The 14,790-nt window shown below is 43.7% G+C and overlaps 2 protein-coding genes across 4 annotated transcripts; one reads left to right on the top strand and one right to left on the bottom strand.

The window, feature by feature from the left end:
* Window positions 1-2,966: 2,966 nt before the first annotated feature.
* foxi3b (forkhead box I3b) lies at window positions 2,967-5,795 on the bottom strand. The gene is made up of 2 exons (XM_035649782.2): window positions 4,495-5,795; window positions 2,967-4,259 (listed from the first exon to the last, which is right to left on the bottom strand). The coding sequence occupies exons 1-2, from the start codon at window positions 5,093-5,095 to the stop codon at window positions 3,691-3,693; spliced, it is 1,170 nt and encodes a 389-aa protein (XP_035505675.1). The 5' UTR covers window positions 5,096-5,795; the 3' UTR covers window positions 2,967-3,690.
* Window positions 5,796-6,011: 216 nt separating this feature from the next.
* Window positions 6,012-14,761, top strand: syce3 (synaptonemal complex central element protein 3). 3 transcript variants are annotated; one of them, XM_047334421.1, is made up of 4 exons: window positions 6,012-6,298; window positions 7,575-7,686; window positions 9,075-9,210; window positions 14,603-14,761. In XM_047334421.1, exons 2-4 carry the CDS (start codon window positions 7,575-7,577, stop codon window positions 14,625-14,627), a joined length of 273 nt encoding a protein of 90 aa, XP_047190377.1. In that variant the 5' UTR covers window positions 6,012-6,298; the 3' UTR covers window positions 14,628-14,761. The 3 variants fall into 3 exon arrangements, with proteins under 3 accessions (XP_047190377.1, XP_047190376.1, XP_047190375.1); XM_047334420.1 differs by lacking the exon at window positions 14,603-14,761 and adding an exon at window positions 11,172-11,912; XM_047334419.1 differs by lacking the exons at window positions 7,575-7,686; window positions 9,075-9,210; window positions 14,603-14,761 and adding exons at window positions 6,562-6,667; window positions 6,867-7,384 and having other exon boundaries at window positions 6,147-6,298.
* Window positions 14,762-14,790: the final 29 nt, after the last annotated feature.

Genomic DNA, 14,790 nt, shown 5'->3' with positions numbered 1-14,790 from the left:
AGCACTGGGCATGACGACGTGTCTCCAGGCTTGATGTTCTCTGCTGCCGTTTACTAAACAGCCTTGATAGGACATGACTGTTTTAGTAAATACAGAAGGCGCGTGTGTGTGTCCTTGTGTGTGTTTTGGGTTTATTTGGTACCTGAACAGTTAGCTCGCCGTGCAGGCAGCAGTCGTCCAAAGTAGAAAGGAGCCCAACCGCTCACTTTAGCGGAATAAACTTTAACAGATTTACCTGCTTCTATCCAATAAATAAATAGTGAGACGTGAAAACGTTTCTCTTTTTTTTTGCGCCGATATAATCAGAAGAGTTCATACAAACACAAATCCCTCATGCGCAGCAGCTCGGGTACACTCGCTCCCTGTCTGAGTTTATATTATAAACATCATACACTTTCATGCACTGCACCGACACGTGCACACACGCAGACGGACATAAACGAATATGCGTGTGTGTGTATGTGTGTGTTAGGGTGCATTCCGTTAGTTCGACAGGTGTGTGGAAGACTGCCACGAGCCAGGCGGCAGGTGGAGATGAGGATTTATAGATTTTAATCGCATCACCCTGTTGAGCAATAATTCTACTGCCTGAGGCAAGGAAGGTCTATAGCTACAGTAGCATGTGATTGATGGATGCTATGCTGGGTACCCCTCAGTCATACAGACACTGTTGTGGTCCCCGTTACATTGCTTATCAGCTGTCACTACAAAGCATCACAGCTTAAGTTTGAGTCCTGAATAAGGGACAGACAGCCGAAAATCAAACAGCTTATCTGGTGACAGTGTTTATACAAGCACGACTGTGTCCTCCACCAAGTAAAGATAAATCCAGACGCAGAGAGGAAGAAAAAAGCAAAGTAATTACATTTTATGTCAAGTTTGACATTGTGTGAAATCGGTGGACGAGGTAACTGTCCAAATAAAGGGAAGAAACCGACAGGCAGACAAGGGAAGTTCCAAAATATCGAAATGTGCATTGTGTTGTGAGTTAGAAGAAAAGCAAATTGACTTTGGTTTCAGGGAGTCGGTAAGGTAAATCCCTCAGGTTTTTCCGTCTTATCTGGAAAACTCCATCTGGATTACCGCATTCCCCCCCTAAACCTTGACACCCCCCGTCCATGGCGTGATTAACGGTTACAAATTTGCATCCATCTGAACCTGTCTGAATAAGAGAGCAGAAGGTGATATCTGCTGTTAATGAAGACAAAAGCCCTGCACTGTTTCTGTTGGCAGACACAGGGCCGACAGCGCAGAAGGCCACCCCCTACTGATGTCACATGTTTCACCTGCCAGCGTAAAAGTCTGAACAATGTATGGAGAAAAAAGAAAAAGAAAAGACACTTAATTGGCTGCACAAACTCTTCGTCATGCCAAGACAAGTTCAGGTGGATTATGATATGTTGGGGATGCTGGAATCCAAATATTTGCTGTACTTTTTTTGTGTGTCTCCTTTGTCTCCCTTCTTCACTCTTCATCTCCCTCTTGTTCTATGAATTTGGCACAGTCACGATTGCCTGAATGAGTTCTGAGGTTTATGGCACAGTTTGAGGCAGGGCACCTCACATACTTGACAAAGCTAATAAAGCAGGACCTCTGATCTATCCAACCTCATCACTTGCTTTGAAATCAGTTATGCAAATAATCTCCAACCACTAATACACTTTTCATTTTCTTCCAGGATGTCAAATTCCACTTGATCTGGGTCTAAAGTGTGCTTACATGCTTATTTACTGCCTTTCTTTCTCTCTCTCTCCTCCTCTCACCCTTTCTTCCTCTCTGTGTTTAGTGTAAATGACTGTCATGCTGCCTGTGTTTCGGGGTAAATAAAGGCCTGAGGCTGACACCAATCCAAGGATTTATATTTATTTCAATAACATGTGCAGGATAACCGAAGAACTGACATGGAAGGAAACCTGAAAGCAGAAATGGTTGCAAACTGTGTGAGTCACAGTCGACAAACTCTGGTTATTGAAGTGACTGACTCAGAGCTAAAATGATTAGTTTGGTTGGTGACTACATAAAGGCCAGATTTGTTGTTTGGTGGTGGAATCGTGGACTCATGGTAATGTGTTACAAATGTATGAAATACAATCCATGATGTTATATTACTACATGGATTGCAATTGGTGTATCACAACATATAACAGACAAGTCTTATAGCATGGATACATCAGAATCCATGGTACAGATTCTTGATTTGTTTTTTACAGTACAACTGACTTGTTGCCAAAATGTACATTGCTGTTCAATTTCCGCTTACACAAATGTATATTATCGTTGCTCTTTCACTGTTTGTTCTGCATATACCTTTACATATGTTTTCCCTTTTTTATGAATGCTAGACACATAGAAAGCAAACTATGACTTTGTTGTACAGTGCAAACCCATTTGTCTGTGCATATGAGAATAAAGCCATTTCCTTTGACTTAATGCCTGTACTGAATATCTGTATTTGTCGCACAGTATTGACTCTGACACTCTGACCACTGCCAGATAACTATATAGTGGTAGGATTCATCCAGTAATTATGAATCAACACGTGAGCCGTGTTCCGTTACTGTGTTTATCTAGCAGTTATTTCATGCTTCATTATCTTTGCAGCCTTTTTTTTTTTTTTTTTTTTTTTACAGTTGGCCCCTCTGCCTCAATATAGCTGCCTGCATCCAGTCAGCTATATCTGTGCACAGATCGTGTGACAGAGACAGAGCCCAGTGTTTAGTGCAGCGAAGAGGGACAGCATGGGAATGTGGATCTGCACTGTTTAGGAGAATCGGTTAACTATCAATCACACATAGATCAGGTTACACTGACATGCAGGATCTCCACTACTGGTCATCGCTTTTCTAGCAGCACTGTTTTCTGTCAGTATGAACCTTATGTCTTGCTTTCTCTAGGGGGGCTGTGAGGTTGTGTGTAATAATTATGAATATATCCTTCATACAATAAAAAGGAAAAATGCAAATATAGAACTCTGAAATATTTTATTCATAACAAAAACACAACATGAACAGCATCATACATCAAGAAGCAGTTTTGTACAATAACAGCCGCCCCAACAAAACCAACAATATAAAAGTATAACATTACACACAACACATGGACATATTTACAAAGTACACTTTTATATCAGACTCCAAGACTGTAAGTTCATCAGACTAGTTTAACTAAACCGTAAAACAGGTCTACCTTTTACCTTTTTCTTGATTCTTTGCTAGATAAAAACCAGTGACGTTGTAATTTAACTACCCCTCTGAATGTGCTGCTCGAGCATTGCATGTGAGATACCATCAGAGAATCCCAGATAGCAGTGTGGAATGGCCTGGTGTCAGCAGATCAGACCGGGAATCTGTTGATAATGAGTCAGATCTGATAGAGACCAGTTTAGGATTGAATAAAAGCTGACTGAGGATCTGATAGAGAGGCTGACGGTGGTTTCAGGGAGGGACACATGTCGTCCGCTGCGGCTGACTCGGCTGTTCCTGTGAGAATCAGAGCCTTTTTACTCTGCTGTCACACGCTGTAGTGATCTCAGGTGTCTCAGTCAGCGCAAACATACTCTGACTGTTTGTGTTTGTGTGTGTGTGTGCATATTGTCTTTCACAACAGATCCTCTCTAAATACACAAGTAACCCAACAGGTATAATTTCCCATCAAGAGTCTTCTCAAACTTTTATCCACCTTATTGTCTTGTTAAACCTCTGTGCCCTCGCGATGATAGATGATCCCTGTCGAGCCCAGTGTAGGGTAGAAATGCCCATTGGAGACACTGTACTGGCTGAGGATGGGGCTGGTGTACCCCAGGGAAGAGTGGGTGGGTGAAGAGGAGAGCACAGGGGGAGCCGGCACTTGTGGTACCCACTCTGGGTTGGGGGAGTAGCTACTAAAGCTTCCAGGCTGAGCGGGTCTATGAGGCCCATCTAAAGGAAGGTTAATATGCAGCGGCCTGCTTAACCCATCGCCTCCCACCTCATTAGCGGCTCCAGACGCCACGCCAGACATCTCAGACAAGAAGCTGCTCAGACACGGCGCTGGGCCTGTGGATGAAGGGGAGGGGATCCTGTCCGGAGAGGGGGAGATGTTAAGGGCAGTGTTTCCAGAGAGTTTGGGGCTGCCCCTCTCACTGTCACCCGACTCTGGAGCACCTGAACTGCCATCACCACCGGAGAGGGAATCGGACTTTCTCTTTCTTTTGCGGCGGAAGTTTCCGTTGTCGAACATCTTTTCACAGTTTGGATCAAGTGTCCAGTAGTTGCCCTTTCCTGTGATATCAGAGAGGATAATTTAAATTGATAAAATGTGATTAACAGTTAACCAATATTCAACACACCATGGAAACAACAGAACTATAATCAAATGGATGTTAAGTGGATTAATCATGTAAGACTTTCTGTGTAAGGGAGAAATATTCAAAATAGAGTGATATATATATATATATATATATATATATATATATATATATATATATATATATATAAAAGATAATTAGATTTTTACCTGGATCATCCTCATCTCTGGGTACTTTTTTGAAGCAGTCATTGAGGGACAGGTTGTGTCTGATGGAATTCTGCCAACCCGCTTTACTCTTGTTGTAGAAAGGGAAGTTGTCGGCGACGTACTGGTAAATCTGACTCAATGTCAGTCTCCTGTCGGGCGCTCCGTGGATGGCCATGGCAATGAGAGCGGAGTAAGAGTAAGGGGGTCGGACCAGCTTCATCAGGTCTTCTTGCGAGGGCAGAGAGAACCAGCTCAGTTCCCCTCCCGGGCCCCCGGCTGCTGCTGGACCCAGGTAAGGCCTTTGCATGCCGTAGTGCTGAGGGACAAAGGGGGGGCCCGGGTTACCAGACGGACCCGTGGTAGCCAGGTACGGCGGGGTGTTGATCCCCGAGCCGTTGAACCAGAGGTAAGGGTTTGGCGAGGAAGTGGTGTAGTCGCCCAGGTCGTAGGTGGTCGGAGTGGTGCGCTGAGGACTCGGCAGCGAGGGAGGAGGGTAGTAGCAGTCGCTGTACATGCTGAGCTCAGGGGGCTCCTGTCCGAGGCTGGGGAACTGCGGGCCACAGCGTGGAGGAGACTGGCCCTGGGTCTCGAAAGAAGACATTGTCAAGTTTCTTCTCACCCTTCAGTTTCTACTCTGAATGCTTTAGCTGTGGTTGTCCTTCCTTTTGATAGCAACTCTGTGGTGGCAACTCTGTCAGGCCCCCGAAAAAGTCTTGTTCAGTCCTCTGTGGGTATTTGAAAGTGAGTTGATCCAAATGATGGTCTCTAGGCTTCCAAGTTGTAGGCCACTCCTCCCAACCCCTTTCTCGTCTGTTTGCCCTTGGTTTATGTCAAGATGTCACCTGTCACACCGGCTTTATCTGTTTCCCTGGAAACGCCCCACCTCGTTTGATTGGCTGTTGTCTCAGGTGAACTCTCTCTTTTTTTTCCCCTGCTGTCAGCTCTTTCAGTTTCTACACAGGTTTTTGTTCACCCTCAATCAAATAATGTTCCACTATAGCTGTTACTCCAACATTAATAAAGAGCAGTCACATGTAATTTTAAAAAAAGGGATTATGATGCATTTTTAAAGAGAATGAAATGAAATGTGTATTTATTTGGCTGATTTAGATTGTACATTTGAATAACTTTGACTTCTTGCATGTCAGCCCTGCTGTAACAAACAGCTTAGTCACCCTGAAGGTGAACAACCATCTCCTGCAGTGAATATTTTTCATTCATTTATTTGGATATCTTGATGATCGAGCACAAAATGGAAACTGTTTCTAACATTCAACAAGTTGATTCTTTGTCTCATGATAAGAAATTAAATATATTTTGGTTTTGGAGTGTTGTTTGGTCAGAACAAGCTTATGGTAGACAATTAAAAAATGGAAATATGCAGTTATGGAACTATTATTTTTACCTTTAAACCAGGTTTAGCAGGAGTTATATCATAGAAGCAATGAAGTGCAGGAACCGGAGCAACAGGCTTTAAAAAAAAAAAAGATCTTGAATTATGTAAAATTATATTCTTCCAGAATTTGACAAGCTATGCAGTAGTTAACTGATAACTTAAATAATCATTTTTGAGAATAATATTTAGCTTTTCCCAGCTGTGAATGAGTGCAGGCAGCTTTATGGAAGAAGGCTGCGCATGAGAAAAATGATCCGGACGATCGCGGCGCGTGACGTCATCAGAGTATAAATTGAAAACGCGCAAAGCGTCGTGTTTTTCTTTTTTTTCTCCGTCTGAGTTAACGCGAGAACTCCCAACTCCAGTGACGCGTCTGTTTTCGTCTCTCGGGAGAAAAAGCGTTGTAACGTAAGTTTGCCAAACGTTTGAATTAAACAAAGGCTTTTCACCGCGTTGGCGGTTCATCAAAACTGTAGTTTGTACATTTACAAAAAAAAATAAAAAATAAAAAAAAGTTAACCGTTGAAGACGTGACGAGTAGAAGAGTTTACATAATCTCTCTCCGGCTAACAAACATTTACCTGTGCCACCGTCAGACAAGCAGCGGCTGGGTGCAACGTTAGCTAGCGCTCGTTAGCCGGCGCTCGTTAGCCCGAGTGTTTTTCATCTAGATGGACTCGTCCTCGCCCCCCGAGCGTCCTCGGGACGACGCGGTCGACATGTTGGAGCTGAACAAATATCTGGAGCGAATGATTGAGGACGCTGAAAACATATCAGGTGTGTAGCTGTCTATATATATATATATATATATATATATATATATATATATATATATATATATATATATACATGTATATGTATTGTGCTGTATTGTATTATGTATTGTGCTGTGTAACGTCAATGTGTGACGTCGTGACTTTTTCTTGTCGAATAACTTGTCTGCGACGTCGTCCCGTGTCTGTCCGTCCACCTGCAGTGCAGCTGACCTGGATGGCGTACGACCTGGTGGCCCTGCGCACCGGTCCTGAGCCGGGGCTCCTCATGCGGAAGCTGGCCGAGGCCCACCGCACCTGCAGGGCCGCCGTGTGCGGGGACCGCGACCAGGAGCAGCCGGAGCCGGACGACGTCCCCGAGCCCGCCGCTCCTCCTCCTGCTGCCACAACACCGACTCGCATGTGATGCTGCCGCCACCGGTTTCCGGTTCCACAAGCACCGATCTGAGATTACAGCAGTATTTTATGATTCATAAGTTTGTGATTGTGTTGTGTTCAAGTCAGTATTGCAGTTCGTGTCTTGTCTCCAAGGGGAAGCAGACGTTTGCACCTCTCTCTGTCTGACTACATGAAACACGGTGTTTGTGTCAGTAATGTCAACTGTAGCGTTTTGATTTTAATAAGCAGTTCTATGTTAGTGCGGCCTATTTGTGTTGGTGAGCGCTCAAGTGATTTGATCTACTTACCTTGTTGAATTGAATAAATGAAAACATTAAACTGAGAATGCATTCTGTCGTGTTTTTAAACAGACATACATCTCATTTTTTTACCATACTAATGTCAGTTTGCTGTTTGTTTAACCTATAGTTTGATTTTAGATTTGCATTTTTTCGTTTACATTTTACTATTATTATTGCATTATAATCGACATATGTCCCGTTTTGCTCTTCATTCATTCATTCATTCCTCAGATGGAAAACGCAGGGAAGACCAGAGAACAAGCTCCCTCCGCTGCCGACGTGGATCTGGAAACCGTACTGACGGGGCTTAACTCCTTGTCCAACTGTATGACTCAACTGGCATGTATGTATAACTGTTTATCCCCATCCACACCCTGTACACCGCCACATTGTCAGAGATGACCCTGACGATTTACAAATATGCAAAACGTGATGTAACTGTTATCCAAGATCTGCAATGTGATAGCCAAAAGTGAATTATTCTAGAGCAACTGCTGCGCAACCTAGCCTTTTTCTGTTACATGTCAGTGGTGCAGAGGTACATGATACTACACGACGTCTGTCAGATCACACCCTGCTGATGGGTAGATGGGCGTAACTGAAGGATTAAACATACATGGGTTTCCCATCATGCCATTTGATATGAGGAGTGATGTTCCAACTTATTTTTTTTCTCCTTTTTGCCACGGGGGACAGATGGGCAAAGAGACAGTCGGGATAATCTGACTGTGTTATCTTGATAATAACTGCACTCTCACTCTGAGATCAATGGCTGGAAACAAACATCAGAGGTTTGTTGTATATTACTCTTTAAATGGAAGGATTAGTGAACTCGTGACTTCGCACTTTGTCTATTCTTGATAGTTTACTGCATTAGCTGTGGGCATACAAGGAATACACCTACTTCACCAACTTGTACTAAAACCGATGATACATGATGTTCAATAACAGAGACCATTGGATCTGTGAATGCTTGTTTCGCTTTCAGTTAAGTTAGTTTGTAGCATGAAATTGGAAGATAACCTTTGGATACAGAAGCCTAATTTACAGTATGAGGGATATATCATATACCTACAGTATACCACAATAATGCCTCTTGTGTGAGTCATACAGGGAAATATCATTTTTCTTTGAAACAACTGCAGAGGAACATTAAACCGATGAGCCACAACATTAAAACCACCTTCCTCAAACTGTTTCCCCTCGTGCCGCCAAAACAGCTCTGACCCGTCGGGGAATGGACAAAGGGTCTGTGGGGCTGCCCTGTGTTGGGACATTGGCTGTCGATTCTTTGGGGTCCTGTGGGTTTTGTGCCTGGGGGCCTTTATGGGTCTGTGTTCTTCCGGTGTTTCCTAAAAGCATGGTCGGAATGGGATCCGTAGAGTTTTGAGGCCGAGTCACAGCCCTGCACTCTCTGTCGTGTTCTTACAGCTGCTCCTTTCAGAGCAGTTTTTGTAGTGTGGAGTCACGTTCTCCTCCTGGTTGAGGCTGCTGCCAGCCGTCGATGGTCAGTTGGTGGTTAGTGTCAAAGTAACACCCAGATGAATGCTGGTCAATGTTATCCACTGCACCCGTCAGTGGATTAAACGTTGTGACTGATTACACGTGTCATTCAGGCTGTTTGTTGTTGAGTACAATAACAGTGGATGTGGAGTAATGAATGTTTATGGAACGTCACTTCTTAGATGTAACGACATTGTGAATAAAAAGATCTTTGTTCTCCGTCTGCAGTGCGAACCCAGCTGAGGCTGTGTGATCTGATCGTTTGTGTCGGCTCCCCCGACAAGCCGACGGGTCTGAAAAATCCAGGAGGCATGGAAGCAGCGCCCCCCCTGCCTGACCTGATCCTGAGGCATGAAGAACAGAGGTAATGCTGTGTGTCTGGAAAACACGGTTACGTGAAATAAACAAATCATCGGCCCATGTAAAAGTCCTTCTTTTTCTCTCTTTCTCTAATTCAAGTTACCAGGGGAAGGTACGAAGCAAATTGAATTACTGTACATAACAATGAACTTTACGATTGTGAATATTGTGACATCTTTGTCCGTATGTTTCTTAAAATGCTCCCGAACTAAGCCACATGTTTGCAAGTGCACAAATTAGCATAGACAAACACGATGACGGCTACATTAGGCCTGGTGCTGGTACCGGTCACAGTCCCGCATGGTGCAGCAGACAACATGCAGAGGTGTGTGTGTGTGTGTGTGTGTGTGTGTGTGTGTGTGTGTGTGTGTGTGTGTGTGTGTGTGTGTGTGTGTGTGTGTGTGTGTGTGTGTGTGTGTGTGTGTGTGTGTGTGTGTGTGTGTGTGTGTGTGTGTGTGTGTGTGTGTGGTAATCATCTCCTTCACCCCAGGGAAACCCACAGCAGCACACAAAAAAGATGACAGGGACCTAATGACGCAGCGCAGCACAAGCCTGCATCAAACCCACTTGGAGGCATGCCACAAGATGTGAACTTCTGAGTTTACTTAGAATGAACGCACTGACATTTCCCTCATTTTATCAATGTAGACAAAGGGCATCGTCATTTTCAGTTTACCTTGGTGTTGATAAGGCGGTGTTTGTTGATGGTGTGTGTTACTGGAAAAGGCTCAAACTCAATCGAAAATTGCTTCTCTGTTAGATAATAATTGATCTGGAATCCTATGGCCTGTGTGACAATGGAGAAAATGCTCTTAACCTGAAAGATTCATGATGAATGGTCCTGAATATTTTGGATTAAAAGAATAAGTGTTTATATAAGAATAGGTAATCGCTTAATTAGTTACTTTTCTACTGTTTAAAAATGTGACTATCAATCTTACATTAATTTATAGATTCGTCTTTGGGTCCTTGGTAGCTCCTCTGCAGCCCAGGTTTGAGTCCTTTTTGCAGTCCTTTTCTTCCTTAACCTTTCCAAACTAAACTCAAAAATGGCAAAATGGGTCCAAATTGTTTAAGTGTCGAAAAGAAGTTATAAATTCCTGAAGTCAGCTCTTACAGGAGACCAAAATACTAAATGAAAAAGTAAGTTTTAATTGAGCATAATTAGAACAACTTGTTTACATATTTTGGCACTTATTGCCCATGAAGGTCTCTTGTCACCCTAGTTCTAAGAGCTCGTGTCAAGCAAAATAAGCTTTCCCCATTGATAGATTTTCTTTTAGATGATACAGGATTATGTGATTACATTTATGAATATTTGACGTATGTCAAGGTGGGGTGTTTTTTGTGTCTTGTTTCAGCACCATCAGGGTGTAGAGGTGGTCAGCAGAGCCTTCAGAGTTGTCCCTCACCACCAATGCCCACTGACAAATCCACACACAAAAACCCTATGTGGTCTCAACAGCACATTTGTGTTTGTGTGTACGTTTGTCATTCTGCTTCAGCAGGAGGATGAGAGATGTGCGATTGTGAGAGGTAGCATCCGACCTTATTCAACTCTCTGAGAGCGACTTCAGCTTGATGTCTGCTGGGATCCAAAACCTGGCTGCAGCATAAATAATTCATAGAAAAGACTAGAAAGAACACATTTTTGGGGGGGAAAATGACAGAAAAGTAAGACAACGTAACTTCCAGCTACCCAGCACAGGGAAAAAACTAAGGTCTCTTGAGTTCTCACAACTGACATCAGGGCTCTTGCTTTTCTCTTTACAACATCGCCACCTGTTGTTTCGCTCGTGAAAGTGCTCGACACGTGTGTTTGCACCGAAAACCCTTCACCCTCAACATCCAGTGTGCACTCCAGCCGTCAAACTATCCATAGGCTTGACTGGGATTCTGCTTTCGATTCTCACTTGTTTGTTGTTCGTTAACAATCATTTGTTTAAATTTTCTGCATGTCTCTAGGTTTTGGAGGTCCTTGGTTGAGGGAGCTTGCAGATGAATGAGCCAGGACACCTGATGGTGCTGCCATCTTGTGGACATTATGGAAAGTGTCAAATAGAAATGCAGTAATATGGAGATTTTAAAGTTCCACTGTTCAGCTGTTAAAACCACTAACGATAAATATTAAGAGGCACATACCTGTACATGGAAAGTCTTTCAGCGATTAGCCGTGCTGTTCACTGCTCTCGCTCCTGTCGACATGCAGATTGTGCTGGCTGAGGTTGAAGGAAATTACAACAACATGTTTCTGCTGAGGACCAATCAAAAAATTATCATAATGATCAATAGGCTTGGTGTTTGTGGCGTAGTTAACTTGTGTGTTAAAGGTCGCTGAAGGGAAGGATTCATTTTTGGTTGACGAGGAAGTTGGATGTTTCCTTTCAGCAGGCGGCCGGAGCTTCTCACACAGTGAATAAGTTAGCAAACATGAACACCAGGTAAGCTTTCAAAGCGAAAAAGCAGCTGAGATACAGTACTGAGGTTGTTCTTCATCTGACGGCAGTTCTTTTGAGCGCAGCACCGTTGTCACGGTGACTTTCTCTTACCTCTGGAGTGAGAGACCTTGAGTTCAGCCTCTCTCGGTGGTCGAGATGAGGTGACCTGTAGTTACCTTCACAGTGCTCATCACTGTCTTGCTGCTCAGATGAAGTAATCTTCCTCCTGGTCTGGACCGTCATGGTCATCATCACTTTGTGTCCTGCAGTGCAAAATTTGAATTCAATAAGTTATTTAAGAGTTTGCTGAGTTTATATTGACGAACACGGACAGTTTAATAATAGCTTTCACTGACAAACTCTTCCGAGCCCCACACTTCTTCATCCTGTACACATACTGTTGAGGAGAATACAGAGTAAGAAAAAAATGGTATCATTCTCAAGAAAACCTCTCGATGTCAGTGGCGTAGTTGAATTTTGATTCTTCTTCACTGTGTTGTTTGAGACCTTTGTGCTTTTCATCTGCTCAAAATATAAATAACTAATAAATTTAACTTTTACTCATTGTTAATTTTACGTTGGATCTTGGTGATCTTTATATTAAAAACACGTCCAGAGCATTAGCTGAATATATTCATTATTACAGTAAAAGCTCAGTGCAGATTACACAGTACGATATCAAAGAGGGCAGAAACAACCTCATGTGTATTGTCATGGATACGTTAACAGACATTGGTTGATGTGTTATTCATCAATATATGTGGCGGGAAAACTGTTTGCTATCAAATAAATTAATATATTTTCAGTTGGACTCACATAGGGGTAGAGGGTGGAGAACATATCAGGAACTTTGAAAATCAATGAGTCAATTTCTTTAGAACAATGAACGTGTAATGACAACATTTTTGATAGACCTAACAAAAACTGTGCTCCACGTTTACTTCCCTGAAAACATTGTATTGGGTTGTCGAGACGTGTTCCCTAATGTCAGGTGTGGGGTTACCTCATCAGGACCACAGACCTTAGCTATCACAGGAACTTTAAAATGTGACATTATGTATGATCTACTCCTCTTCTCCATGTTGTCAGCAAGACTTTGTAGATTCTATCCCATCCACCAAAACGAGAAGGGTTCACTTGACATCGGGACCTTCTTTGTTTCGCAGTGGGCGAAACACACCTATCTTGTAAAAGACTTAAGTAAAGTTTCAGTTTTCATAAAAATAGAGTGCACACTGTGGAGAACACCTTTGTACATATTCAAACGACAGAAACAAAGGTTCTGTTGAGTCAATTGCCTGGTTTTCTCGTTGGCGTTGGGATCTCACATACGTGCTTCTTATTCTAATTCATAGCAGGGGCGATGTCGTATAGGCCGCGTCAGATCTTGTATCCCAGCCGCAGCCTGTCCCGTGTCGGGCCTCATGGCATCTCACACCCAGGTGAGATGGGAGGGGAGAGGGGCGGAAGGGATGATCAATCACGCTCAGATCCCCCAAGACCCCCAGGCATGTCTGGGTGAATACATGAGTCCTCCTGGGGGGTCCTTGTAGGCAATCATCCACCCTCCCACTGTTTTCCTCCTCTGTCCTGATTGGGAAATATTCTCCCGATGGAAGACAACAATCCTGCCACCGTAGAGGAGGCATTAGATACAGTATCATTATAAAGCAAGCTAAGGACCACTCAAAGAGGCATTATAGCAGTGTAAGATTATATTTAGAAAAACAAACGCCCAGAAAGGGACACAAAAGGTTGCATGTCCCTTGCTCTTTGTTTTTTTTAGCAGACATGAATGGCAGAACAAATGTGGTCACCTCACTCGCATCGTATGGGGCCAATATGGAACCAATAATGTCTCCCAGTGGAGAGCAGAGATAAGAGGTGGAGCGGTGAGGGTCTCCAGTAGAGCTAAACCTTCATTAACACACAGCAGGACAGCATGGGAAATAGAGGAACGTCCCCAGAAGCAAACAGACAAATGGGGAAGGATGGGAGTGAGGGTTTCGGTCTGTGAGATCGTCACCTCAGATCTTTAAAAACTCTATTTGGGCTTTCTCTGCTTTTGTGAGTGAGCCCCCCCCCCCCCCCCCCCCCCACACACACACACAAAAAAAGTACATTCAGCCATACGCTCTTCACTTGTATTGAGTTTGCTGTGTTTATCTGTCCATTAAAAGTACTTTATATTATAAAACAATGCGCAAGGTTGAGGCAAATGAGGCTTCACTGACTTTAATTTTGGGATGTGGCGACTCCAGTTGATCTATAATGTAAATGATAATGATAATTCCTGCCGTACTTTCCTCACTTTGCTTGTTGATTACTACTTCCACGTAACTGGTCTGTAAAGACAGTACCCAGCCCCCCCCCCCCCCCCCCCCCCCCCCCCCCCCTCTTTTTTCTGTTAGACCCCCCCCTCCAGGCATGGACCCCCTGATGAAGGCAATATCCATGCCATCACTCATTTAGCTGAGACGGTGACAGATTTATGACGCCTCCAGCTGAGAGGAAGATTTTTGCAGATGCAGGGGGCAGAGGGAGGGAGGAGGGGGAATGAATGGCTCCTTTAGACGCGGATAGGACGGTGGGAGGAGTTGAAAGGCTCCTCTCCGACCTAATTACTTGCAAATTACAAGATTAGAAAAATTAACTTGCCTTCCTGGTGGAATGTGAGTCTCGTTTATAGCTTCTCCCCTGGATTTACAGTGTACGAGCTGGACCCTAGTTTGCTGTGAAAAAGTAAATGGAAGAATGGAATTTTATTTGTCTGTGGCATGTCTGTCAACGTGTCCCCCCGCCCCCCCCCTTGCTTTGATGTATTGTGATTGCTTTGCATTTGCCTGTGGGATGTGTCAAATCCCGGGAAGGGCAGCGGCGTGTCTCCGGATTATCAAACCAAATACCCTCGAACTTCCAGAATACTGACCTTTTTTTTTCTTTCTTTTTCTTTCAAAGCTTCGCTGCGGCTCTGAATGAATGAAATCAATACGCGTTGACATCAAAGGTGGCAGTGGATCAACGATGGATCAACACCTCGGCTAGGTGTGAACCGCACCGTGTTTATCCGTGTAATCCTCCGTTGTAGTGTATTCAGGCCATTCTTATTCTAACAGACTCAAGTAGTGTGCAACTGGGATTTATTA

The sequence above is a fragment of the Scophthalmus maximus genome, chromosome 9 (assembly GCF_022379125.1).
Source record: "Scophthalmus maximus strain ysfricsl-2021 chromosome 9, ASM2237912v1, whole genome shotgun sequence".
NCBI lineage: Eukaryota > Metazoa > Chordata > Actinopteri > Pleuronectiformes > Scophthalmidae > Scophthalmus > Scophthalmus maximus.
Note: the sequence above shows the minus strand (reverse complement) of the source record. Positions and strands in the feature narration are given on the sequence as shown.